The 25652-nt window shown below is 40.0% G+C and overlaps 1 protein-coding gene and 1 long non-coding RNA gene across 4 annotated transcripts in view; one reads left to right on the plus strand and one right to left on the minus strand.

The window, feature by feature from the left end:
- Positions 1–430: 430 nt before the first annotated feature.
- LOC135312463 (uncharacterized) lies at positions 431–9173 on the minus strand. Of its 2 annotated transcripts, none has more exons than XR_010372002.1 (2): positions 8597–9173; positions 431–4764 (listed from the first exon to the last, which is right to left on the minus strand). It is a non-coding gene; the product is annotated as an uncharacterized LOC135312463 (long non-coding RNA). The 2 variants fall into 2 exon arrangements; XR_010372001.1 differs by having other exon boundaries at positions 8141–9173.
- A 108-nt stretch (positions 9174–9281) lies between these two features.
- The window catches only part of LRPPRC (leucine rich pentatricopeptide repeat containing), a 97606-nt gene continuing 81235 nt past the window's right edge, over positions 9282–25652 (plus strand). The window contains exons 1-7 of one of the 2 annotated variants that reach the window (XM_064446100.1): positions 9282–9472; positions 19981–20186; positions 22146–22268; positions 22953–23074; positions 23164–23222; positions 23949–24035; positions 24509–24635. In XM_064446100.1, the coding sequence (XP_064302170.1) occupies positions 9363–9472; positions 19981–20186; positions 22146–22268; positions 22953–23074; positions 23164–23222; positions 23949–24035; positions 24509–24635 (834 nt within the window). In that variant the 5' untranslated portion in view covers positions 9282–9362. The remainder of the gene's footprint in view (positions 9473–19980; positions 20187–22145; positions 22269–22952; positions 23075–23163; positions 23223–23948; positions 24036–24508; positions 24636–25652) is intronic. The other variant, XM_064446101.1, reaches the window with a different exon arrangement.

Raw genomic sequence — 25652 nt, forward strand, 5'->3', positions numbered from 1 at the left:
TTATTCAGCTCAAATATTACAAATATGTGGGAAGAAATTCTCACTGTGAAAGATGCAATACGCTCTTCATTCTGAAAATAAGCAATTTTTACTGGTACTTACCAAAGAACAGCAACAATCAAGAAACAAAACAAATTAGGACAAAGCTCTATTTTAAATTTTATTTTAAGGCCAACTTTCAGTGTACAAAATCAGTGACTTGGACAAGAATTTCATGCTCCACTGATTTGGTAAAATAATAAAAAAAGTGTTTCATGGCTTCATCAGAACGCGTATCTGCCAATAATAAGCACAAGATTTTGCACAGTGAATCCATGTTTGAAATATTTCTTTCCACACTGCTGAAAATACCATCTCTTTTGCATGTTTTTGATTAATGCCTTTAAACCATGAGTTTACAGAAATACACAAATACTTCTATGCTGCAAAGTCACATATTTAAAGCAATTTATTAGACAGGTTAGGGAAAAGTATCACAGAATCACAGGTTGGAAGGGACCTCAGCGATCATCTAGTCCAACCTTTCTAGGAAGAGCACAGTCTAGACAAGATGGCCCAGCACCCTGTCCAGCCAACTCTTGAAAGTGTCCAATGTGGCCGAGTCAACCACTTCCCTGGGGAGATGATTCCAATGGTTGACTTTCCTCACTGTGAAAAATTTTCCTCTGGTGTCTAATTGGAATGTCCCCAAGAGCAACTTGTGTCCATTCCCCCTTGTCCTCTCCATGTGACTCTGTGTAAAAAGGGAGTCTCCATCTTCTTTGTAGCTACCCCCTAAGTACTGGTACATGGTGATGAGACTCCCTCTGAGCCTCCTTTTCTCAAGGCTGAACAAACCCAGTTCTCCCAGCCTAGCCTCATATGGCAGGCTTCCCAGTCCTTTGATCATCTTGGTGGCCCTTCTCTGGACCCCTTCCAGCCTGGCCACATCCTTTTTTCTATAGCAGGGACCAGAACTGTACACAGTACTCCAGGTGTGGCCTGACAAGCGCTGAGCCGAGAGGGATGATGACTTCTTTATCTCTGCCGGTGATGCCCTTTTTGACGCAACCCAGCATCCTGTTGGCCTTCTTGGCCGCAGCAGCACACTGTTCGCTCATGTTGTGCTTTCTGTCCACCAGGACCCCCATGCCCCCTTCCACAGAGCTGCTCTCCAGCCAGGTGGATCCCAGTCTGTGCTGCACTCCCAGATTATGTTTTCCCAGGTGCATGACCTTACACTTCTCCTTGTTGAACTTCATAAGGTTCTTGCTGGCCCACCCTTCCAGCCTATCCAGATCCTCCTGCTGAGCAGCTCTCCCTTCTGGAGTGTCTACTACCTCACTCAAGTAAAAAGTTTTTTTTTCGTAGGAGGTATGTTTAAAACATTAATAATTTTATCTTCCTTTCCAGGGATCATTTATGCTGCACCTTGGATAGCCCAATATATTCAAGTGCTATTTCATTTTGATTTATCCAGACAGTATCTGCCCTATGGGAAATACTTGAGCTTTCCAGTCTTCACACTTTGCAGCAACGGGAAAATATCAGCAACACAACCCACGTTGCTGAAACAGGTTACTCTTTCCAGTTAAATGATACCAGTCCAGTCACCCAAACTGAAGTTTATAAAAAAATAAGTCTGTTTGATAGAGTCTATGGTATTTAATGATAAACATTTATTTTTCGTAGTAGGAAAGCTAAGTGGTTAGGAAAATACAAAGTACTCAGAAACCACAAAGATAAAGCTGTTTGTTAACCAAATTTGGAATTCACACTTGGATTTGACTTTCATTAACTGAAAATTTTATTTCAGTTGTGCTAACGTTTTGTCCCTAACTCACCGTGTGTGCGCACAGGTCTAGCTAGAAAAATGTTTTACTATAAATGTGCACTTCTTTAGGAAAGACAGATTTTTTTTCAGGACATAACATTAAAAAAATGTATAAAACCCATTCAAGGGCCTAAAGCAACATAGAAAAGGCCACCACTGAACCCTACTTATGGTAAGTATATCTATTTGTTTTTTAAACTCAGCAGCTCTGGAGGAAACTCTTTCAAAAAACAATTAAAGCTAGGGAAACAATACAAGTTTTCTACATGACTAATTGACACTTAAGTTTTGTCTTGTAACACAATCAGTACTTGCACTTAAAACAAAAGCAGAAAAATAATTGTTTCTGCTGTGCCTTCACAAGGGAAATATTACTCCTCAGTTAGAGCACAGCCATACCAACATTTGATTTGGCATTTGACTTAACCAGTAGGGCAGAAATGTCCAGCAGGGATGACGGAAAAATTAGCAAGAGAAGAAAAATCTCTCAAAGCAGACCAGCTGCCAAAAAAATTAAAAACTTCACCCATCAGTGACTGCTCTGTTTTAAGAGATTCTTGCTCTCTGCCTTTCAAACTGCTTGCTTACACCTCTCCAGACATTTCTGTCTTCCAGGTCAGTCAGGTTTGTGGACTTAACTCTGAGGGAAGAGAAATAAACAGAAAAATGGGAGTTTTTAACCCAATAAAAGCTAATTTGATTATTGTTCATAAGGATAACAATCCAGCTACCAGTTTAGACACCCATATCATATTTGAATGACCTGAATAAAACTAAATTAAATGTTGTTCAGACAAATGAGCAGTACAAATGTATAGTAGCATGCTGTATCTGTCCCTAGCATTTATACCAGTGAGGTAGACATGTGAGGTATACATACACTGTATACGTACACCACGGGATTTAACATTCATTTTAAAGTTAGTGGATTAGGTTTTGCAGACTCTAAGTAGCCTTTGGATTAACCTTCTAGGTCACCTATGACTAACTGCCCAACTCCTAAAAAATACTCAATAACCTTTAAGATAAATCAGAACATCTATAAGAAAAGCTCAAATATTTGAACCAAAGCAGAAGCCTAGACTTCAGATACTCTCACCCAATCTATCTTATATCCCGAATTATAATTTTTTTTTCCGCTGTTTGGGATAGGAGATTTGGCAGCAAGAATCAGCCGGCCTGTCCACTGATATAAAAACAGCATAAGGATTCTTACCTGAAGTAAACTGCGTAAGCTTCTTAATCTTGTTTTATGATAATTTCCCAGTCCAGACAGCAATCTGCATGATCTCTGAGTCATTCCATTCTTGTTTCCAACCAAAAGTTAGACCATGCATCAAAATCTGAAAATTATTTGTTACATACTTGGGCTACCGGCAGCTGAAATAGGTTTACCATTCTTACTTGTCTTACTACTTTCCTCCCCTCCAATGCTCATAACAGGCAAACCCTGGGACACCACACTCTTCATAATACAGCATGCCCACAATTAAACATGTAAAATGAAGGCAACGACAGAAGAAACACAATATGTGATGCACATGCATATATATTGTAATTCTTACTTTGCTATTATTAAAAAGCAACAGATTTAAGAGACTGCAGGACTACTAATCGGTTACAGATTCATGATGGGTTTGCAGTTTTCCGTAACAGTACAATAAGCAAATCTCTCAGCTACATGATTCACTGCAGCTCTAAGAATATACCTTCTGACAAAAGCAGCTACCTCAACTTCCCATTTTATGCAGCTTATAGAAAAATTTCAGATGTGACCCAGTTATGTCACAACCATTTTCAGACTGTGAACCTCTGAAAAGTAACTATATAAAAAAAGCAGCTTCTTACTCATCAGATCTACTCCCTGTAGATAGCCAGGATAAGATTTGCTGACTTGGTTAAAAAATAAAGGCACTACTACTTATTAAAATTTCTACTAACCTTGCAAAACTAACAGAGCTGAGGAGAACAGGGAGCTAAATTATTTTGCATCTGCAATGGAAATAAGTATTTTGCAGTGCAATACAGCTCTAAAAGAGCTCATCAAAGATTTTGGGTGGGATCAAACAACAGCAAAGGCATACTTTTGCCTGCAGAAACATTTCAACTAGCAGATACATACAATAAGGAATTAATTTAGCATTTTGTTAGAGATTAAGCCACCATTAGCCATTGGAAAGGAATTGTTTTACAAGAAAACTAAGTTTTTATATGGTAATCAACAGGACTCTCAAGCAGCAATTTTCAACTTTTATCCATCTTTCTCCTGTTCCTTGGTTTGCCACCTTATTTGTAATTTCAACAAAACCTAAGATTTGGCTCTTTGATTCTTTCTTTGCTACCTCTCCTTCCTGTTCCAGTATCTCGGTTTGGTTTTACCACCCTGCCAGACCCAGAACAAAGCAAAACAATGTGCCATACCATCAAAGCTGTGCAGCCAGGCTTCCATAGATTATGAGAATGGCTTAAACTTAAGTAAACTTACAGCATGGATGAGAGGAGCTTTTTCATTGGGGAGAAGAGTGGAAACAGTTGACACCTGAGAGACAAACAGCCCCCAAAGGCAGCTGAGCAACAAAATTTAATCTTAAATGTCCATGAAAAAATACATGCATGTTCCCACTGTCTTCTTGCAAGTGAGCTGTGCTTACTGTCATCTTGTTTCTGGGAGGTGAACCACAGTCCTCTTTCCATCCAGTCAGCAGCAATGCTAGCTACTCAGTTACTCCCATCTCACACATTTCTCCTTCCTTTCTGTCAAACTACTCTGTTGTCACCCTTCTCCACTTCCCTTCTGAACAATGTGTTCTTTTGTGTCTTCATTTTCATCTTCTTAAAATAAAACCTGGCTAGTTCAGAAAACTTTTTGACTTCAATCTTTTTGCAACTACGGATTTTTTGTGGAGAGCTGCTTTGCTGTCTGTTAGGTAACACTGGCCAAATTGCAAGACCTGAAAGACATTGAAGTAATAAAAGCTGGAGACAGTTTGGGATCCCTGAAAATATTCCAAACAAGGAAATCACATTATTGCTAACATTAAGCAACTAAAGCTCTAAAAATCACACATTTGTTTTAAAAAACACCATTTTAACACATTTTTTTTTCTCTAAATTAATCAGATGTTCTCAGGTTATGCTTTAGGGTTTTTTGCCAATTGAAGCTGAAATACATATTTTCACAAGATCTGAGAAATATTGAGGATCCAACAGAAAAATGTGAGGGTTTGCAATAACAGTCATGCAAGTACTTCAAGCTGATCCTACTTTCTCCTCTCGGAACAAAACGGAAATGAGATATTAAAAGTGTACAAAAATCTCAGCAAGAGTGTCACAGAAGAGTATCTGCATATATCTATATTAATATAAACCTACAGAGAACCACATTCATCATTAACCCCCTATCTTTCACTGCCTTGAGAGTAATCTCCTCCAGAGTCGTTACTGCTTCAGCCTGAATTGTATGCCTGAGATTAGGCAAGAGGCTTAAGCCAACATTTTCAGTCAGGTTTAGAGAACAAGTCATAGGGAAAGGTCAGTTTTTGGTTTCTTTGTCATATTCCCTCAATATACATTAAGAATGCATATCCTTCTTACCAGAATTCTTAAGTACCATGCTGTCTGAAATCTAAGCTTATCCTTACTTAGCCACCAGAAATAATCCCATTAGTGATACTAACAATACCAATATGTATGTATCCCACCATCTTCTCAATTCCATGTCCCTCCTTCCCCAAAGTCTCAGATAAATGCCCCAAATTATTCTCTCCATGGCAAACCTTCCCGATTTCCCAAGATGAATGCAGCCACTAAATGAATGCTGGGAACTATGTTGCTTCTCCCTGTTGTGTAATGTTGACTACGCACCACACTGAATTAGGTCCTTGGTGGGAAGATGCATGTCTTGCTGCACGGGTATCATCTGTGCAGAGTTGCCTTTAGATGAGACTGTGTTAATTTAGGGAACGGGACAGAACAGGCAGAAGTATCAGGTTAGGATCAAGAGGTCGCCCTCTAAACACTACAAGCTTTCTTGTGCCCACCTTAAGACCTCCTCCTGCGTTGAAAGCTCTAGAAATGAACCCCACCATTCCAACAGGCATCTGACGGCTCCGTCAGACAGCTCAGGCCAGTAGAGGGCACCTCTAAGTCCCGAAGGAACCATGGAATTAACCCGGGCCCCATTGCGCAGGCCACAGGCCCAGACCACGTTTCGCTTTTTCAAAGGTTAACATCTCATAACCCTCTCACATGAGATAAAGGGAATTAGCCACGATCCCCGTTATCGTCTTACCCTCTGACATATAGCAGTGACATCCAAACTGCCTAAGGGCAACAGTCCTAGGCCAATACTGAGTCTCTTCTGCATGTCCTCTTATGTTTCCTCCACTGTTGCAAAGGCATTTTGACACAACTTAGATCATTCACTCTAAACGTTTTCACTGCTCAGATTCTTAGGATGTATTTAGGGGGTAATTTTAACTTTGGATTTCCAGACTTTCCAATGCTAACTGCAACATAAACTGCTTTTTTTAAGCTGTTTTGTACATAAGGGGTTTTATTTGAAAGACGGGAGAATGAGTGAAGAAAGCTCCAATTACTGCATGTTATTACAACTCTTGCTTTGGATATTTCTCTATCACACTTCAATTAAGTTTTAAAAATCATTAAGAACTGTTTATGAGAAACACTTCTCTACGAAATTAGCAGAAACCTTACCAGAACTTACAAGTTACAGCAGAGGTAGGGTGCATGTAGGCAATGCTCATCCATTACCTTAAATAACCAGAACCACTCTGCAGCCTTCAAGCCAACTGGAAGAGTTTGGCCAGAGTCCTTCCTTTCAAATCCTCACACCCTCTAGCACAGTGTGGCCACCACCAGACTGCCTCCTGGCAGGAGCCCCAGGCTGTTTGATGCCAATTCTTCAAACCATGCCAGGCAATTGTCTGCCACAGGCTGAAATTGTTGTAGAGAATAGGAATTCAATAGTAGAGACAAAGCTCCAGAGCCCAGGAACATAACATGGCACTGCTTAATTACTATCCCTAGGGATAGTCTCCTGGGAATTATTAATGATGTGAATAAATTGCCTGGGCTGAGCAAATCCAGCAAAGAATCTGGAGGATGTGGCTTGTTTAGAGAGAGGAAAGAACAGAGTATTTCTTTTGCTTGCCTGGAGCTTTCTGTTAATCCTTTCTTTTGGTTGCAAGACCAACAAACCACGTTTCCTTAGACTGCTTCCTTTTCCTGGCCCTGTGTCTATCACAGACCTTTCCTTCACATCTCTTGTAGCCTGGACTCATTCATACCTGCTTTTTCACTTGTCCCTTATGCAGCTGACTGCAGCTTTTCCTCCTGGGCTTCTATGAGTCCTTCCTTCCACTAGCGCATCTTTAGCAATCCTCCTACTTGGGAGGATTAACTCTTTGGGACCTCCTTTCCTTCTGACATCAAATAGCTGTCTTTACAGAATCCCATCTACAACCCCTCAGGTAGTAGTGAAAGGCAACTCCTCTCTGAGCAGCCCATCATTTCAGATCCCATTATCTATTCAGTAGATTTTCAAACACCTTTACATTTTCTTTGTCCGTTGGAGGAATTCCTGGTCAACATCTGTCCCATTGTTCTCCTTGAAAACACTTCTTAGAACTGTTTTTTACCAATTCCGCAGCAGTGAAGTCTCAGGAACAAGAACCTACTATTTATTATGCTGGCCAATGTCATATTCTTTTACTCTTCCAGTCATTTGCTTCATCATTTCTGGTCCTTACTGAAAGCATTGTAGACATTTTTGTATTGTGTCTTTAGAGCAAGCTCCCAGGGCCTCTACTCCATAAACAAGTTTGGTAAGCACATACCTAAGCCAGCCTAATAATTAGCATGAATAGTACTAGGTTTGCACTTGGGTTAAAAAATTCATCTCTGTCTTCCTTATCAAGGCTGAACTCTGTATTCTGCAAAATACCAAAACACTGTGATATGGCAGAAGCCATGACAAACAGTGACATTACAAATATTGTGTTACTAGCTGTAGCTTCTGTCTTATGGCTTGACTAGGAAAAATCTTGAACATCCAGGACTTCCTTATGAACGCCAAAAGGAGGTATTCACAACTTTTAAAAACTGGGCCTTTCGCATCTTGATGAGGAGACTTTACAAGTCTTACCAAGTGAAGCGTACTTGGAAATGGCCGATCACAATTGATTTTATAAAAATCAATCTTGTCTCTTCTGATGAACAATCTGCCCCCTGGAGTAATTATTTGCCATCTATGACAAAACCATTACATGTCTTTTGTACGAAAACATGCACTTAGCTTATAAGTACCTATCTAATTTAGTGGTTTAAGTCATAGGAACCAGCTTTAACTTGCATGCCAAACATAACATCAACGCAGACCACAGAGTCATAGAAAGTCCTGAGTTGGAAGGGATCCACAAGGATTATCAAGTCCAACTCCTGTCCCTGTACAGGACAACCCCAAATTTACGCCATTTCTCTGAGAGTGTTGTCCAGGTGCTTCTTGAATAGCGTCAGGCTTGGTGCCGTTCACTGCCTCCCTGGGGAGCCTGTTCCAGATGGCACCTTAGAAAATATAAACAGGCTCAGGTAGAGATTTACGGTTAAAAAGTTTTTCATTAAGGCTCTTCCCCTGTTCCTCGCCCCCAGTTTGTTCCCAGAAGGGAGGGAACCAGGGAAGAGAGGCCCCTGTAAAGCCTAACCACCACCAGTGGCTTTCTCAGCCCGACCACCCGAGTATTGCTTTCTCAGCGCGACACGTACAAATCAACTAGGTGCGCGGGCGAGACGGAGTTTTTCTTATGACCGACAGGAACAAGCCGAGGAACTTTTCCCCGCATTCGCCCGCCGCGCTGTCAGCAGCGCCCGAACCAACCGGCCGGCAGCGAGCGGCACCTCCCTCCCTCCTGAAGCCCCGGGCGAGCGGCAGCCACCAGCAGCCGCCTTCCCCCCGCTCCAGAGAGGGACGGCCGGACACCGGGACCACCCAGAAGCATGCCCCGCCACAACAGCCTCCAACGGCCAGCCTAGCCCCGCCCCCCCCCCCCGCGCGCAGTCGGTCAGCGGCGCCCACGTGACTTCCGTCCGCAGGCACGGGCGGGCAGCCACTGCACGCCCACCCCAAGCGGCACGCGAGGAGGTGCCGGTCTCCCGGCTGAGGCCGCCGGGAAAACCTAGCCTTCCCTGCGCTCCCTCCGCCCCCGGCAGCGCGGCGGGACGCGCCCAGCCCGCGCCTTCCCCTAGCTAACAGCGAACAGCGCCCTCCTGGAGCCTCGCCGGGCTGGCGCTTAGGGCTGCACCGCCTATCTTGTGTGGAACGTCCCATTATTGGCGCGGGGTGGGACCGGGAGCGCGCCGGTGCCTGAGTGGAGCCGACAACCTCTTCTCCCCCCGGGCCACGCAGGGAATGGTTCCTCTTATCACGTAGCGCCGGCGCTTACCGCCCCCTTGCCCCCTGGTGCGCCTGCGCGGTAGCGCTGTGCCCGGCTCACGTGCTCCTCCGCTTCAGGCGCGCGCGCGCGCGGGGGTCATGGCTGCGCTGCTGAGCTCTGCTGGGTGCTTGCGGGCCCTCTGCCCGCGTCTCCTGCCCCTCCTCCGGCCCCCCGCCGCCGCTGCTGCCCGCCCGCCGGCCCCCGCCAGGTGAGAACCCGCCCCGCGGGGCTGCCCGGCCCTCGCCGGCGGGCCGGTAGGCCGCTGGGGTGGGGGGGCGGCGCGCCTCGCCTCGCGGCCAAGGGCGCTGCTGGCTGGGCCGCCTCGCGTCCCCGCGGCCGTTGGTCCCCGCGGCCGTTGGTCCCCGCGGCCGTTGGTCCCCGCGGCCGTTGGTCCCCGCGGCCGCCAGCGGAAGCCCTTTGGCCCGGCGGCGGCCTCTGGCCGCGAGTGTGCGGCAGGGCCAGCTCACTGTCAGAGGCGACGGGGGAGCTCCGCGTCCCTCAGTCCGGGCCGGCCGCTCCTTCCGCTGCGCCGCTTCGCAGTGGTGTTCTCTTGGGCTCCAATGAAGGGCGGGCGCTCTCCTCGCTGTGGAGGGTCAAGGGCACTGCCTTCCGGAGGATGCTGCTGCAGTGGGGCAAACCGTGCAGAGGGGGAGGGGAGAGGCCAGGCGGAGATGAGCAGAGATTGACTGTGGGGAACCGCAGTTGGCATCTGTGCTGCTTTGCTCCCCCTGGCAGACTTGGCAAGAGAAATATGTGAATTTCTTTGCCATGGTTCCTTCTGTTCCATCATGCAGGTAGGGTGGGAAACCTCACCCTACCTGTGTACATGCGTTTTGCTGTTTTGATGACCCTAATCTGTGGTTGGTTCCCTGCAGTAATTTTGGAGACACAACCCTCCCTTAACACGGGTACTTTTTAAAATGAAAAAAAATATTTGTTTTGGAAGAGCCAAGCTTTCACTCCAGCAGCGGCACACTTCAGCGCCATGTTTGGGATGTTTATTATTCTGAGCAAATATGCCTTGAATGTAGATATACAACAGGCTTAGTCCTGAATACATGGACAAACGTGTCAGAGCCTGTTTGTAGGAAAGATACGACATTTCAGGGTTTTTTGCATGCACTGTTTTTTAAATAAATCATGAGGATGATGTTAGCACATTCTGTTATATGGGCAAGCTAGTTGTTATCATTTTTTCCTTAATTACTTGTCTTAAGAGGGAAGCACCTTATACAGATGATATGTATGTCAAGGAATTTGGTACTTATTTATTGTATTCCGTGGAGCGAGTGTGCTGTTACAACTCTGAAGATTCGTGCAAACTTTTTTAACATTAGGAGTTACTTCATTGTCAACAAGTTCTTAAACTGCCAGTGAATGAGAGAAAGGCTTGCTTATGATTTCTGAGCCTTGATGGGGTTAGATTTTTGATTTCCTTCATGTCCAGTTTCTAAGTCTTAAAAAGGGGAGTTGGGGGTGGGTTGAGATGCTTAGCTTTATGTTAAATGGCTTGCTGAGATTATAATTACAGTTGGTAACTAAAATTTGTTATAAAATTAAATAAAATAATTATAAATAATCTGTAAATATAAATGGCTAGCTAAATAGAAGTGTAAATCAGTTTCCTCCGAAGATATGGGTGTTTGCTGGGTTTCTTCCAGGGTTTGCAAAACCTCATGAGGATCCAGTGCAGGTGGGTGGGAAGGTGATCATGCCTTGGTATAGCTCTGGCAGTCTTCCTAATCAATGTAACTTCATGCCTTGTAGAAAATCAGAACAGTTGTCTGCCATTCAGGATCGGTAAATATGTTCAGCAGAGGACTTTGAGAGTTCCAGAGTGGGTTCGGGAGAGGGGATTGGAACAGATGAGAGTTGGCGATAGAGAACTAGAGGGAAGTCTCACTATCAGAACAAGGAAGTTGTTGCTACCTGCACTAACTTCAGTGATTATCATACCTATTGTGAGCTGATGTTATTTGGTAGCCTGGCTGAAATCTTACCTGAAAACAAATAGAGTTTTCTGTCAGTTTCAGTGGTTGAAGTGTAACACTGTTAAATGCTAAAGTTGGTGTGAAGGGTGGAGTAGACCTGTGTGCAGGAAGGACCAGGAACTGGGAAGACATCTGCTGTATGGTTAGCAACAGTTTAGTTAGTTGCAAATTAGGAATAAACTGTTCTACCTCCTGGCAATTCAGCTGATCTTTGTTTTCCTTGACTGGAAGCTTAATTTCCTAAATTTGTTTGTTGCAAGAAGTAATATTCAATGAAATTCATGTATGACTTGGTGAAGGACTAACAGTGCTTTTTTTTTTCCTAGAAATGTGTTTCTGGATAAAAAGTGCTTTATGTGATGATAATTTGACTTGAACAGCTGGGTTTTGGGGTTTTGTTTGGGGTTCCCCCCCCCCCCCCCCAAAAGATACTTCTTTTCTTGCACCAAATTATATTCTTCTATATTTTCAAGAATAGATGGGGTCATATGAGGGATAGTTTAGTGATCATGCTGAAAACTTTTTAATTCTAAGGCTAGATTTTAGTTAACTGTGAGAAGGGTGCTTGACAGAGAACATATTCACAGGAAACAGCAGTGGGATTTGTTTCATAGCTTTTAGGTTTTGGTCTAAACTGAGTTATATTAGAGTAAGACTGAGCAGGAAAATTAGATTTGTGAATTCTTTCTGTCCAGTAATTTCATTCCAAAGACAGTTTTTCACTTAAAATCTTTGTCTTACTGTCACTTTACTATATGGATTTAGGCATCCTAGTGCACAAGTGATAATCTAGGACCAAAGTGTAAAGCAAGGGTAACATTTATGAACTGAAACTGCACGTATGAGCATAAAATCGCATTTCATTTTTTAACTTCAGTAACTATTAATTGTTGTTTTTTGTACTCAAGCCTTAATTTCTGGAAACAGACCTCAAGAACTAGAATAACACATGGACAAACATTTAGACTTGCTATACTCACTGTTCAGGTCTTGAGATGGTATTTCGAGAGTGAAATGCAGTCTGCTGCAGTAAATTCCAGAGAATATTTATAAAGTTCTAATTGGAATAGTGGGGAAAACCCCCCAGTTTAAGAGTAAATAACAAGGAATAATCCAGCATTTCACAAAAGAGCTGCCTAAATAATTCTATGTTTATTTGTGCTTGATACAGTTGCTTTAGCATTGAGCATAATAAAGTCAGTTCAGAGACTGGTTTGAGACATTGATTACAATAATGTTTACATTATTGCAGAAAAAATTGCAAATCTGTTAACTTCTTTAGAGATGTGAAACAGCAACCATTCACATTCAAGCAGAGACTTTATCGAAGCATCATACTGCTTTTTTTTATTCTGAACTTTTGAAAATGGGTTAGGATAGTAGATGGATATCTGATTGCATTGGATGATTGAGAAGCATTTCATAGCAAATCAGGTCATATCTAAGGCAAATTTACTAATTCATTTGACTACCCCTGGTATGAATTGTGAAATATACTGAGCTATATGTCATCACTCTCATGCTGTGCAATTATAACAAGATAAATAAGCCATGACAGATCAGTACAACAAACTTCAGATCTACAACAACAAACTTCAGCACTGTCATGATTTATGTGGTACAAATTGTTTACTGGAACTTTGTTCATAGAAGCTTCACTAAGGGAAGAGATGCTTAAATTTGCTGCTAGTAGCTGACCATCAAGAATGCTGTAACAAACCTCTCAGTTGATGTGTGTTCAAAGTAGGTTTCAAAATAACATCAGAGTATCTTGTGGGGGCTTTATTCTACATACTCTAGGTGCTCGCTTTATATGGTTTGATGTTACAGCTTGCTGCTGTGGGAAAGTTAGTGTTGGGAGGAAGAGTATTGGCTCCATTCTTCCCACACTGACCACCCTCCCACTGCTGATCAGCTTGTCGTGCTCTAAATCAGGGTGCTCCCTGGACCTATTACTGAGCTGATTTTGTTTGCTAGACTGCAAGGAAAAAGTTTTCAGAGAGATCAACAGGTTTTATTGGATCAGTTAAGGATCTGCTGAACTCTGGAAGGGTGGGACCACAGGGAAAAGGCGAACAGGGAACCCCGTGATGACTCTGTGATGTTAGATCAATGCAGATCTACTGCTGAACTGCACTTTTAGGTGTGGAGTACTAGGATACTAGAATACTAGGATACTAGGGCACTGCCTTTAGTCTCCTCCAGAGCACAAATATGGAAAGCATGTAAGTACATTAGTACAGTGGTGGGATTCTACTAAACTTTTGCAAACATAGAAGAATTTTACTAGCAGACTTGGTATAAATTTCCCCATGCACACCTCATCTCTGCATAAATTTTTGATGAGTTTATCTTTACTTTCCAAATGTAAGCTAAATTGGAGGTGAAAAGTTACCACTAAATAGTGGGTGGTTGTGTGTTGGGTTAACCTTTCCTGTGTAGGCAAGGTCTACAGTTTAAATCCTCATAGTTGTAGGTATAAAGCTGAAAATGGTGTAAAGGTACAATTATGTAAAGGCTCAAATATTGGAAAGCTACTTCTGATCTTGTGATTGTGGGAGCAGGAGAGAGATCCCTTCATAGGGCTTAATGGATCCTTTTGAGCTTCTCTGGGTAGGTACAAAGAAATACAGTTCTGAAGCACAGCAAAGAGGAATTACATATGTTGGGGAAGAATCAGCTTGCTAATTCAAGTAGACCTAAAGTTTACTATGCAGCTTCATGTGCTTGCAAATACAGTGTTTCGCATAGAGAAAATCTTGAAGTGCTGTTTAAAGGTAAGTGATGAAAGTAAATACTTGGCACTTATTGCATCCCTTGGTGAAGTATCATGCATTTTGCTGTGTAGCATAGCATTTAATTCTGAACAAAGTTAACTATATTTTATCAATTATTTTAATTACATCATAAGACTATATAATCTAACATCTAGCACTGAGGCAGGATCAGAAATACCAAGGTCATGCATGATTTTTTTTTTCTCTTTCCCCCCTCCTAATCTTTATAAGCTTCTAAATGAGAAAGTTTGACTGTTGAAGTATCCAGTTCTAATATTTCATTGCAATTAATATTACAACAATTAATATGACCAGTGTGCCTGATAGATTAGGTACCGTTGCTTCTCTACTTGGAGAGTGGGATGGGATAGATGAGTCTTTTAAACTTGTGTTTTTGTGAGTAAACACACCATGACAAGCAGAATAATTCTCTCTTTTTTTCCTAAGTTGCTTTTGTTAGGAGTTGGACAATTGAAATTTTCTTTTTAGCTGTGGGATGTTTCATGTTTAGGGTGGCTTATTGTCAGTACTTTTTTGGTGGTACTGTTGTCTAGCCAATTGTACATCATCTTATGTTTCTGCATTTGTTTTTTGTCCAAAATGTACAACTTTCTTTGGTCTGAACTGAATTTCCTTTTTCTTGATTTCAGACCATTACATTAAGTAACCAAGATGACTCTGAAGTCGGAGGCTCTCCTACTAAGAGTTTGCCACCATTATCGTGTCATCTACAGATTTGTTGTGGTTTAGCCAAAACCAGCACAAAATTTTAGAAGTTTATTAACTCTGCTGTCATCCAAATTGTTAATGAAATTATTGAATGGGCATGGGGTCGTACCAGTCTTTCTGAGTTGGGTCAGGAGATGGCTTAAGTTAGAATCCCACAAAATATATTCCCAATTTTGCAACAAACCCTGATCAGCACATTTGAATTTTATATATATATGTGTTTTGGTTTTTTTCTTTTTTTAAAACATACTGCACCTGTGTTTTTGTAACCAGAACTACATTGTATCTCGTTGTTTTACTTATGAGATTGTCAGGTAACATGGTGCCAAAAGCCTGTACATCAGTCCATATTTTTTTATTGATTATGCTTTTGTTTTTCCCAGAACTTTTGTGAATTTTTGAAGGTAATTCCAAAGGACTGGAGATGGAGTAAGGTCCATTAATGTGTCTTAAATACAACATATCTTAATGTTTCCAGAAATTACTTAGCTCATTCTAACCTATTCTCACCTACACCCCCATCTCCTTGTTAAAATTTAGTCATAGTAAAATACTTAAAATTTACATAGTATGGTTGCAGTTAACACTTTTTCAAAGTTAAACTGTGTGCAATCTGTAACTTTTTTCCATTTAAGAGGTATGTGTATTTTCTACAGTCTTCTTTATTATATTTAGAACCCTTTCTTGCTGCCTTTTTGTGTGACTTCCTGACTGAAATGGTTAACATGGCCACCTTTTTTTATCCTTGCTTTTTTTTTCTTTCCCTTAATTATGTGTTCTTTCTCAACGTGTAAAAATTAAAGAAGAATCACACAAGGTTGTTGAAAATTCCTGATGCATGGATAACTGCTTCATTTTGTTAGCTTTTTCTGTTTCATGGAGGGGTTGTGCCATTAGTATAAATTTTCAGGAAGTATGTCATCTACAGCATTCTTCCATCCTTCACTTGATTGCCTGGAATCAAACCTGATGCTGTGTCCCTTAATTTAAGTTTGTGGGTTTTTTTGGAGGCATTCTGATCCGCTCAATCTTTCCTCTTTTAGGATAGTGAACTCTTAGCTTGTTTGTTTTCTTTTTTTTTTTTTATTTTCTCCTAAGTTTTGTGTTCTAAGTTGATTTCTAGTGCTAAGAATCAAATTGGACACGGTAGATGCCTGCAGCTTTATCAAGCTTTTGAAGCCACAGTTATCTTTAAGAAAGGGACCTGGGGGTACTGGTGGACAGGCAGCTCAACGTGAGCGAACAGTGTGCTGCTGCGGCCAAGAAGGCCAACAGGATGCTGGGTTGCGTCAAAAAGGGCATCACTAGCAGAGATAAAGAAGTCATCATCCCTCTCTGCTCAGCGCTTGTCAGGCCACACCTGGAGTACTGTGTACAGTTCTGGTCCCTGCTGTAGAAAAAAGGATGTGGCCAGGCTGGAAGGGGTCCAGAGAAGGGCCACCAAGAAGACGAGGGGGAATGGATACAAGTTGCTCTTGGGGAGATTCCGACCGGACATGAGAGGGAAATTTTTCACAGAGAGAACAGTCAACCACTGGAATAATCTCCCCAGGGAAGTGGTTGACTCGGCCACATTGGACACTTTCAAGAGTTGGCTGGACAGGGTGCTGGGCCATCTTGTCTAGACTGTGCTCTTTCTAGAAAGGTTGGACTAGATGATCCCTGAGGTCCCTTCCAACCTGTGATTCTGTGAAATACTGTGGCTTAGCATTACACAGTGACTTAAATCATGCTAAAAGTGTAATTTATTCAAATGCTGAGAATCTACAGATGGTAAGGTACAACCAAGTCTTATGTTAGACATAATATTTCAGATTGATAATAGTAATTTAGGTGAATGCCAGTGGAAGTTTGAGTTCCTCAGGTTGTTCTATACTCTCATACTGTTTTTCCCGTCTGTCTAAAACTGAAACTCAGATTCACACGTTGCCGTTCCTTCAAATGTCTTTGATCAATAGAAGTTAACAGAAACACCAGTACCATGTTTGGTAGTATCAGGGGGTGTTGGGTGTAAATAGAAATGCCCAATTTTGCTGATCTTTCAGAAGGTTAAGTTAATGTATAAAAACAACACTTCATATAAGAGTATAATATTTTACAGTATGCAAGTGTAGCAATTGATACAGTATAATATTCTAAATTTATGTGATAAACGGCATCATGCTAAATGCTAAGCAGGGAGACTTTAATAGCAAATGAAACTTTAGAGTCATCTCATGCTGTTAACCAGCATATTTTGAGCATGCACGTACTGTTTTTATCTTCATACTTAATCTGATGTGAAGTGATGATGTGAAGTGGTTTAAAACGTTTGTGACTTTTGACATGTGGAGAATCTTACAAAGATGCCTTTCTTAAAACAGTGCAGGACTTAAGAATTGTAGATATCAATTAGTTTATGGTTACAAGTGTGCTAACAAGTGTAGTTTGCAAAATACTGTAAAAAAATAGCAGATTTGTATAGAAAAAGACATTTCAATTTTAATCTGAAGCACAGTAGTTTTGTTCATTTGTGCTTTGATTGTTAATGGAAAGCAAAGTATAAATTTCTGTGTTACAAAGGCAGTAAGTTCTGTGCTGCTGCTTGCTTCCAAAGCATTTTTTTCCACCCTGACTTGAAGTATTCTGGAAAGCTTTCAGGTAGCTTTTTTAGTGGGTGTATAAGAGTGGATGATACCATTTTCTTTTTTTATTTATATCTTTAAGAAAAAATAGATTAAGAACTTATAGTCGTTACAGTTTCATTCTTATAGCTATCTGGTGGCTAGCTCATAGTTGAGTATTGCTGTTTATGTGTTACTAAAGAGTTTAAGTTGTAGACATCTCATTTGGTTGTTACACCCAAGAGGACTTAACATTTAGTATCTTGTTATTCTTACCTTTTACTACGGGATTTTACTCTAATTAGTCTGATGATTTCTGTTTTAGGGAAAGTACCCTGTCTCTGGTTATATTATGAAGTAGAAGAGGAAGAAAAGGAAGGAAAGCATCAGGGAAAATGACACCAATGGAAATACTTCTAGTTAGAGATGGCATTACTAGTTACAAAAAAAAAGTTTGATAGTGTTAATCTGACAAGCTGCATACCACCAAAAGTGGGGTTTTAGTTTCTTCTTTTTCTTCCTAGTTTGTATGATTTTAGCCGCCTCTTCCTGTTGCATTTCTTTTTTTCTGGTTCATTCTGGTGTTTTGTAGACATTGCGAGCTGTTTCCACTCTAACCTGATGGAACAGTAATTTTTTGTAGACGTGGCTGAATTGGTATTGTGCCAGGTTAGTGAGCTAAACTCAGAGAGGGATCTGAAGAAAATGAGAGCTAGCCCACAGGAATCAGTGGGAGCTTCCATCTAGAAGGAGGTGGAACCAATACTGAAGGAGGGTATCCATCCTTTTATGGCAGTCTTTTTTTCCTTTTCCAGTTCTTTCTTCTTTGTCCTTTCCCTAGTCAAATAAAATGCAGATAATTTCCTGGCCTCTGGAAAAAAAATCTTCAGGAGGAAACTCAAGGAGATTGGGGGGTGTAAAATTTACCTGCTTGAAAAAGACAATGCCAAATGGTAGTCATGTTCCTCATTACTACAGGTTTTTTTTTTAATGCCTTCAAAAATCAAACATCTGCTACTAAATTGTTTTCACAGCTCCATTAGGAAAGAGATTCTGCTTCAGGCTGGTTTTATTTAAAGAGTTTTTCTCCTAAACTTGTGGCCTGCTCAATTATCAAATCAGGATTTGAAACAGCAAGGAAGAAGGTGGTCTTTGGGCTACTTGCTGCTCACAAGAGGCAAGCAGGTGATAAACCACCCATCTGTGGTTTCCACCACACTGATATGCACCCCACCAATGATTTTTCTGCCATTTAGCAGCTTGCTGCCAATGCTGCTGAAACACTGAATTGCCAGAAAGCTTTTTCTCTTCCACTGGACCTCCTCTCCTAGGGCCTCAAACTAGCACCGGTTGGTGAGAAACCTGTGAAAAAGCTCCAGGTGTGGGAAATAATTTTGTACAGAATGCCAGCACTCCTTACTTTTAGGCTGTCATTTCAACAAAACATGCAGCTGTTACTGCATAGGACTCCTGGAGCTTCTTTAACAACACGGAGTACAACAACTTCTAGTCTAGAGAACTTAGAGAAATTTGGCTGAAGAGCTGTCTAGAGAGCCAGACACAAGGGAGGGCAATTTAAGAAGTTGCTGAATCTTCTTTTTGCCATCCAGCATGTATTACTTCCTTTGTATAGGATTCTGGAGGAGGATAGTCTGGCTTATTTTATGCAGCTGCGAGAACAACTGAGAACAGACTTCCAGAAATTCTTGTGTGTAATGATAATTGTACCTGCACAGGCTGTTCACAATACCACTATGGCACAGAATCACAGAATGGTAGAGGTTGGAAGGGACCTCTGGAAATCATCTCACCCAACCCCCCTGCTTGAGCGTGTACACCCAGAGCAGGGGGCACAGGAATGCATCCAGGTGGAGTTTGAACGTCCCCAGGGAAGGAGACTCCACAACCTCCCTGGGCAGCCTGTGCCACTGCTCTGTCACCCTCACAGGAAAGAAGTTTTTTCTCATGTTTAAGTGGGACTTCCTGTGTTCCAACTTGTGCTCATTGCCCCTTGTCCTGTTGTTGGGCACCACTGAAGAGTCTGGCCCCATCCTCTTGACACCTGTCCTTCAGATATTTATAAGTATTGATAAGATCCCCCCTCAGTCTTCTCTTCAGGCTGAACAAACCCGGGTTCTTTAAGCTGTTGTTGTCTAAAACACTGGCCTCTGCATTAGTTTTTGTGTATTTTAATTGAAAAGAAAGGTATGATTTACTGCCTTAATTTGTTGTGTTCTGGAAGAGAGGTCTGTGATTGTTCTTGGAGTGGTTTTTCAAAAGAATGTGAGAGCTTTTGTGAGAAGCTGTAACGGGACAATAGACTTCTATAGCATTTGGATCACTTAAAAATTTTTATTTTTGTGGGAAAATTATTTGAACTATTTAACTCATGAGGTGAATCCAACTGAAAATGTCAGAGAAACAGTTGTCACTGTGAGGAAAATATAGATGAAAGACAGTGAAATGAACCACTTGTATTTGTATCAATATGGAATGTCTTTGAGAAACTGTTCATGAGCAAGAAGTAAACTGCATTATCTTTTTGACATTATGTGACTACTGTAGCTGCAAAATGACTCTCAGAAATATAATATGTATTTTTTATTATTATTTAAGCAGAAACATGATGTACCAAATAAGGTTCCTCACAGTTGCACCTAAACAGGAGGGAAGTGTTAAAGAAGAACCAATTTCAGAAATTCAAACCAGGCGGACCTGGCAGTTTGATTGGGCATTAAATAAATTGGATAACTCTGTCAGAAAAACTGGCCGCATACCTAAAGCCCTTCTACTAAAAATCTTCCATGAAGTATGCAAAACAGGTAAGTTGCTTCCAATTAAACAAAAGTTAAATTTAAAGCTGCAATATAATGATTCATCAAACCAAGAAAATTGAGAGTTCTGATTTATATTTTATCTTTGAGTGTTGTTTAGTCTGCTGCATATATTAACAGGCTTTAAATGCTTTAGAGATACTATTTTTCTTTGCACATGTTTACTTTCCTTTTTTTTTTTGTCTTTGGGAATTTGTAAGTCTTGTAAAAATTCAGTGTGCTTTTAAGATATCATATTGCCTGCTTATTGTGGATTTTTGATCTGATGATGTTACACCTTCCTCATATAATGGTACTGTGCACTCTGAACAGGAATCGTATCTGTCTGTTTACACAATATATTTTTAAAATGTCTGTAACAGACCATGCTGTCCTTCAGAGGTTATTTCAAAGTGGATATATATTCAAAGTGGATCTATACAGGGAAATGTAGAAATGATCCCCAAGTTTCCACATTCCCAGGTGGCTGTGGTTATTCAGGATAAGAAAGCTTTATCTTAAAGCAAAGATTTTTTTCTATATAAAAAATTCAGTCCTTTTATTAATAATGTTGAAAACTAATTTAGCAAAAATGTGGGAGGTTAGTAACTGTTGATTTCTTGAAGATTTGCCTGTGTTTTTATTGTTCTTCCATTTCTAATTACAACATGAAAAATGCGCAAAGATGCTTGCTGTAGAGCTGTTGTCCTGCATCTTTCCATGCTCATACTGCCCAACCTTTTCCTGTTTCTTTTGCCTTTGAAGATACTCAGTCACTAGTGTAATACGGGCATTGTGAAACTGGAGATGTGTTGGTGTTTTTATTGCATGAATTAATTGTATGCAGGGATAAAAGTTAGTCAAGTATGACTTATCTCACCACTCCACTATGTCTTCAGAAGGTCAAATTCCCATTTGCAATTTGTACCTGCCCTCCGTTGCTTATTTTTTCCCCCACTACTGCCTTTGTTTCTTCCCAGATAAGTTTACTCAGTATAAATAACTTATCTGCTGTAGATTGCACTCTTGAAACATAGTTTACAATAGCTACGTGGTATCCGAGATTTGCTGGTCCTTTTTGGTACCTGAAGATTTAATTCTGCATGGTATATAGCTTTCTGCTGTTGACTTTTTTTTACACTTCATTTTGCTGTTATTTTATAGCTGTGTCGCTGTTTCTACAGCTCTGTATAATTAAAAATGACACTTAGTGATCATCATCAGCTGATCTTTACAGTATGCTGCTTTCTAAATAAACTCTCCTTTTTATTAGAAATCGCTGGGTTTGCATATAAAGAAGTGATTGAAAAAAATGTTATGCCTCCAGCTTATTGGGTAATCTTTGATAGATTCTGCAGCTCTACCTTACTTTGCCTCAGGACTAGTAGTGAAGTCCAAGACAGACAGATGAGTTCATAGTTACTTTTTTGACCTTTTGGGACTACTGCAGAAGTTGAAGGCAGACATTCTTACAGTTCCCGTTGCTATTCTGTAGATGGGAATTATCTCATTTATTTTATATTGAGGACGGGCAGAAGTGGAAATGGGAATTTAAATGTGGAATGTCTCTGAATACCAGTTTTGGAATTGGTATTGTATTTTGCCATTTTAGAAAATTACCAGAAAGTTATGTCCCTGTTAGGCTGAAATGATCTATAGATCTTGGATTGGGAGATTTAAAGTAGTAGATCATCTGAATTTAGTATTTTGTGTTGTACTTCTTAAAATTTCTGCTCAGCTGAGCTCATTGTTGTACTAAATGGCATGTTTTATTGTGAATCTTTTTCATGACAGCACATAGTAGTGGCATTGTTTAATCATTTAGGTGTCCTGTTCAGTAAAAATAATCAATTCTGGAGAAGATTCTGTTTAGTACAAAATGCATATTTCAGTGGGTCAGTCTCAAATCTTTTTTCTAATATTAAATGCATAATTATAAAGAAATTTGTGATTGTGTTCCACTTGCAGGGTGTCCAGGGAGTAACCAGACCTTGCTGTTGTTGCGAAGTTGTGGTGCTCTTTTACCAGAGGTATTGTCACCTGAAAGAACAGAACTAGCCCATGTGATATGGGACAAGATGAAAGAACTGGGTAGGTTGGTTTTGTTAGTCCTTCTTGCAAGAACAGCTGTGTACTTTGTTACTTTCTTTGTAATAGAAGGCAATGTATTTTAATAGTGTTTAAGTGTTAGGTTGTAACAGCAAATACTCATCACCAAATAAATGCTAAGTTTTATTATTGTTCAGGTGAGAGACCTAGTTCTTATTCTGGGAGTTATACTGACATCTAGGGGTGTTAATAAGTCTGAAGAATTTCTTTTTTTTGTAAGATGCTTAAATTGGACAGATTGTATTTTACTTTTCTGTTAGATGTTACTTTGGTATCTGGTAGGCTGAGTATTTCTAGCACTACCAGCTAGGTCATCAGATGTTTTTTTCCTTTTAAGTTACTTATCTATAGATGTTACATAGGCGAACTGCTTCTTGATAGTAATGATGCTGAATCTGTAAAATAAATACAGCTGTAGAGACTGTGGAATAGCATGCATGTGAGCATTGATGTTACTGTGCTCTTGTTATGTTTTAGGCTTTTATAAACATATGTGCTGTTAAATAGATGTCTGATATTTCAAAGGTGGATAAAAGGAAGCAGTCTGATTATACATAAAGTTCATACAGACTAAAATGAATATGAAATTTATTACCTGAGAAATCTATAAAATCATGTTGAATTTAGAGACTACATTCAGTGACTGTGGTTGAAATATTTCCTTAGGTGCTGTCTATGATACAAGCCATTATAATGCTTTACTTAAAGTCTACCTTCAGAACGAGCACAAATTTTCACCAACAGAATTCTTGGCCAGAATGGAGGAAGCTAATGTGCAGCCCAATCGAGTAGGTACCCTTTTATGATATCTTCATCTTAATAGTAGTATCCGTGCATTGGATGGAACTCATTGACTTCCCCTTTTTGTTTTCTGTAGGTTACATACCAAAGGTTGATTGCCGCTTATTGCGATGAGGGTGACATTGAAGGAGCGAGGTACTCTTTTGCATTTTTGTTTGAAGGGATTTCCGCAAAATCTGTTTTTCATATTCTCTACCATTCATGCTAAAACTCATTTCAGTGTAATTCTTATAAATTGAGCAAAGTAAAGAGGTGCTTTAAATATATTTTAACCATGCACTGAAGAACAATTTCTTAGAGACAGCTGGAACCCTATACAAGCAAAATAAAAGTAAGTGATAGGCCAGGGTGTTAAAATCAAATTATATTCAGGTTGCTCAGAAAATAACTTGTTTTGTTATTCCTAAAGCCAGCATGGAAAAGTATGAGGTTATGAAGGCTTACTGCCCATGTAAGAAAATGGCTCCTGGGAAAGGCATTTGAGAACAAAGTGGGCTAAGGAGCAAATAGTAGTAATTCTGGATTTTGTTCTTGTTGTTCTGCAGGGGTTGCTGGATATCTGACATGTTAAACTTAGCAAGGTTAAGTTGCAACAGTGTGATTGATGGGCATGAGGAATAAGTAAAAGGAAGATAAAAATCAGCCCCACCCTGTGCCTGCATTTTCAAAGTGACAAATCCAACTGACCTGAAAAAATGAAAATGACCAAATTATGAGCATCCCTAAATGTAATTGCTCAGTGAGATCAGGATTTAGTTTTGTTTGACGATACAGTACTTGTCCAGCAGAGCAGCAATAGCTCAGTAGTTTATCTTTTCAAAGGAAAAAGTATCTAATTATTCGTTGCCTTGTATTTTGCAGTAAGATTCTTGGATTTATGAAGAGCAAAGACCTCCCAATCACTGAGGCAGTATTCAGTAGCCTTGTGAAAGGTCATGCAAGATCAGGGTAATGTTTAATGTTTTTCTTTTGTTTTCTTTTAGTTTTACTACAATATAGTGATACTGTACAGAAAAATTACATGCTGCAGAACAGTGTCATGTTTTTGAATAATGTATAGAAGAGTGTCTTTATACATTTTTGAAGCAAAATGGCTATTTAACAAAGGAAGTAGATTTTTCTTGTGTCTGAGAATCTTGGCTTTCAAGATAAATTACTGTACATTTGTACTGTTTGATAAAGAAATTTGCTGCACTTAGTCTTCAACTTTAACAGTTGAAAAAGTTCAAAACTACTTTAAGTAATAAAATGATTAAAAGGTTTGCACTTCAGGCTTTCAGGATTTGCTTAGCTAAAATAAGTTTCTCTATGCTTGTTGTAGTCTTTGTGTCCAATTCTAATTAATTTAATAAGGAAGTGTGGAAGTCATAATAAATATTATGATTAAATCTACTGAGGATCTTTCTTTTGAATTCTTTTAGAGATATGAAGAGTGCAGAAAATATCCTTTCAGTGATGAGGATGGCCGGTGTTGAACCAGGTCCAGACACCTATTTATCACTGCTGAATGTGTATGCTGAAAAGGGTGATGCTGATAGCATCGAAAAGGTATTGCAAGTTTGAGTTTAAATACAACTTGTTTGACCTTCTGTTCAATTTAACTTAGAATGCTTTCTGTCCATGCAGTAGGAATAATAAATGAATTTTGTAACTTTCTTCCTCCTTGTCTGCAGCAATTAATTTTTTTTAATCGAAAGCAGTCTCCTACTTTATGAAAAATAATCTTTCGAGAGTTGCTTTTCACTCTGAGAAGGTATGTTTGCCTGTTAGTGATTTAACAATGCAGGATTTTTTTTAACAAGAAAAATAATGCACATGAGATATTTATATATTCGTTCATAAAAAATAAATAAAAAGTAAACCTTGATTATCCTGTTCCCATTGAGTCATTCTTTGGCTCCCCTTGAAGCCACAGAATCTTTCCAGTAAAACTGAAATTTTTTTTTTTTGAGAGCTCCAACCAACAATTTAGGTATTCATGAAGTGTGGATAAGATAATGCTGCTTTACAGCCCTTTGTGTAGCTGATTCTTTTCAGGTACTCTTTTATTTTTTTTCTTTTAAAATCAAGTATTCAAAAAGGAAAGAGAAAAGAAAATTGGTTTGAGTTTAATAAGTAGTATCAGATGGAGAGGACCAAATCAAGGAAGAGGATGTGGGAAACATAATATTGTTCTGTGACTTACAAATTAAACAAATCTTCATCAACCAACCTTCTTCAAACACTAACAAAAAGTTTGATTAATCATTCCCTCCTTTTCAAAGTAATTTAGCTTGAAAATCATCTTACCATGGGAATACCTCTAGTGTTTTCATATATCATTAGGTATTAGAGAGAAACAATTATATCCCTTTTTGTCTGTTCCTTTTTCTTTTTACAGTCTAAAGGTGTTTGAGATCCTCTGTTTAGATCTTGGGTATTCTCTCTACCACACTCCACGTATCTAAACCTATGTTTCTAAAAAACAGCGAGGGGAACCAACCCAGCTTTTTAGAATTTTTTTTTTTTTTAATTTATCCTGTTTTGAGTCACTTTGGAGTTTGTTAAATTTATTCTGGTTTACAG

The sequence above is a fragment of the Phalacrocorax carbo genome, chromosome 3 (assembly GCF_963921805.1).
Source record: "Phalacrocorax carbo chromosome 3, bPhaCar2.1, whole genome shotgun sequence".
In the NCBI taxonomy this organism is placed as follows: domain Eukaryota; kingdom Metazoa; phylum Chordata; class Aves; order Suliformes; family Phalacrocoracidae; genus Phalacrocorax; species Phalacrocorax carbo.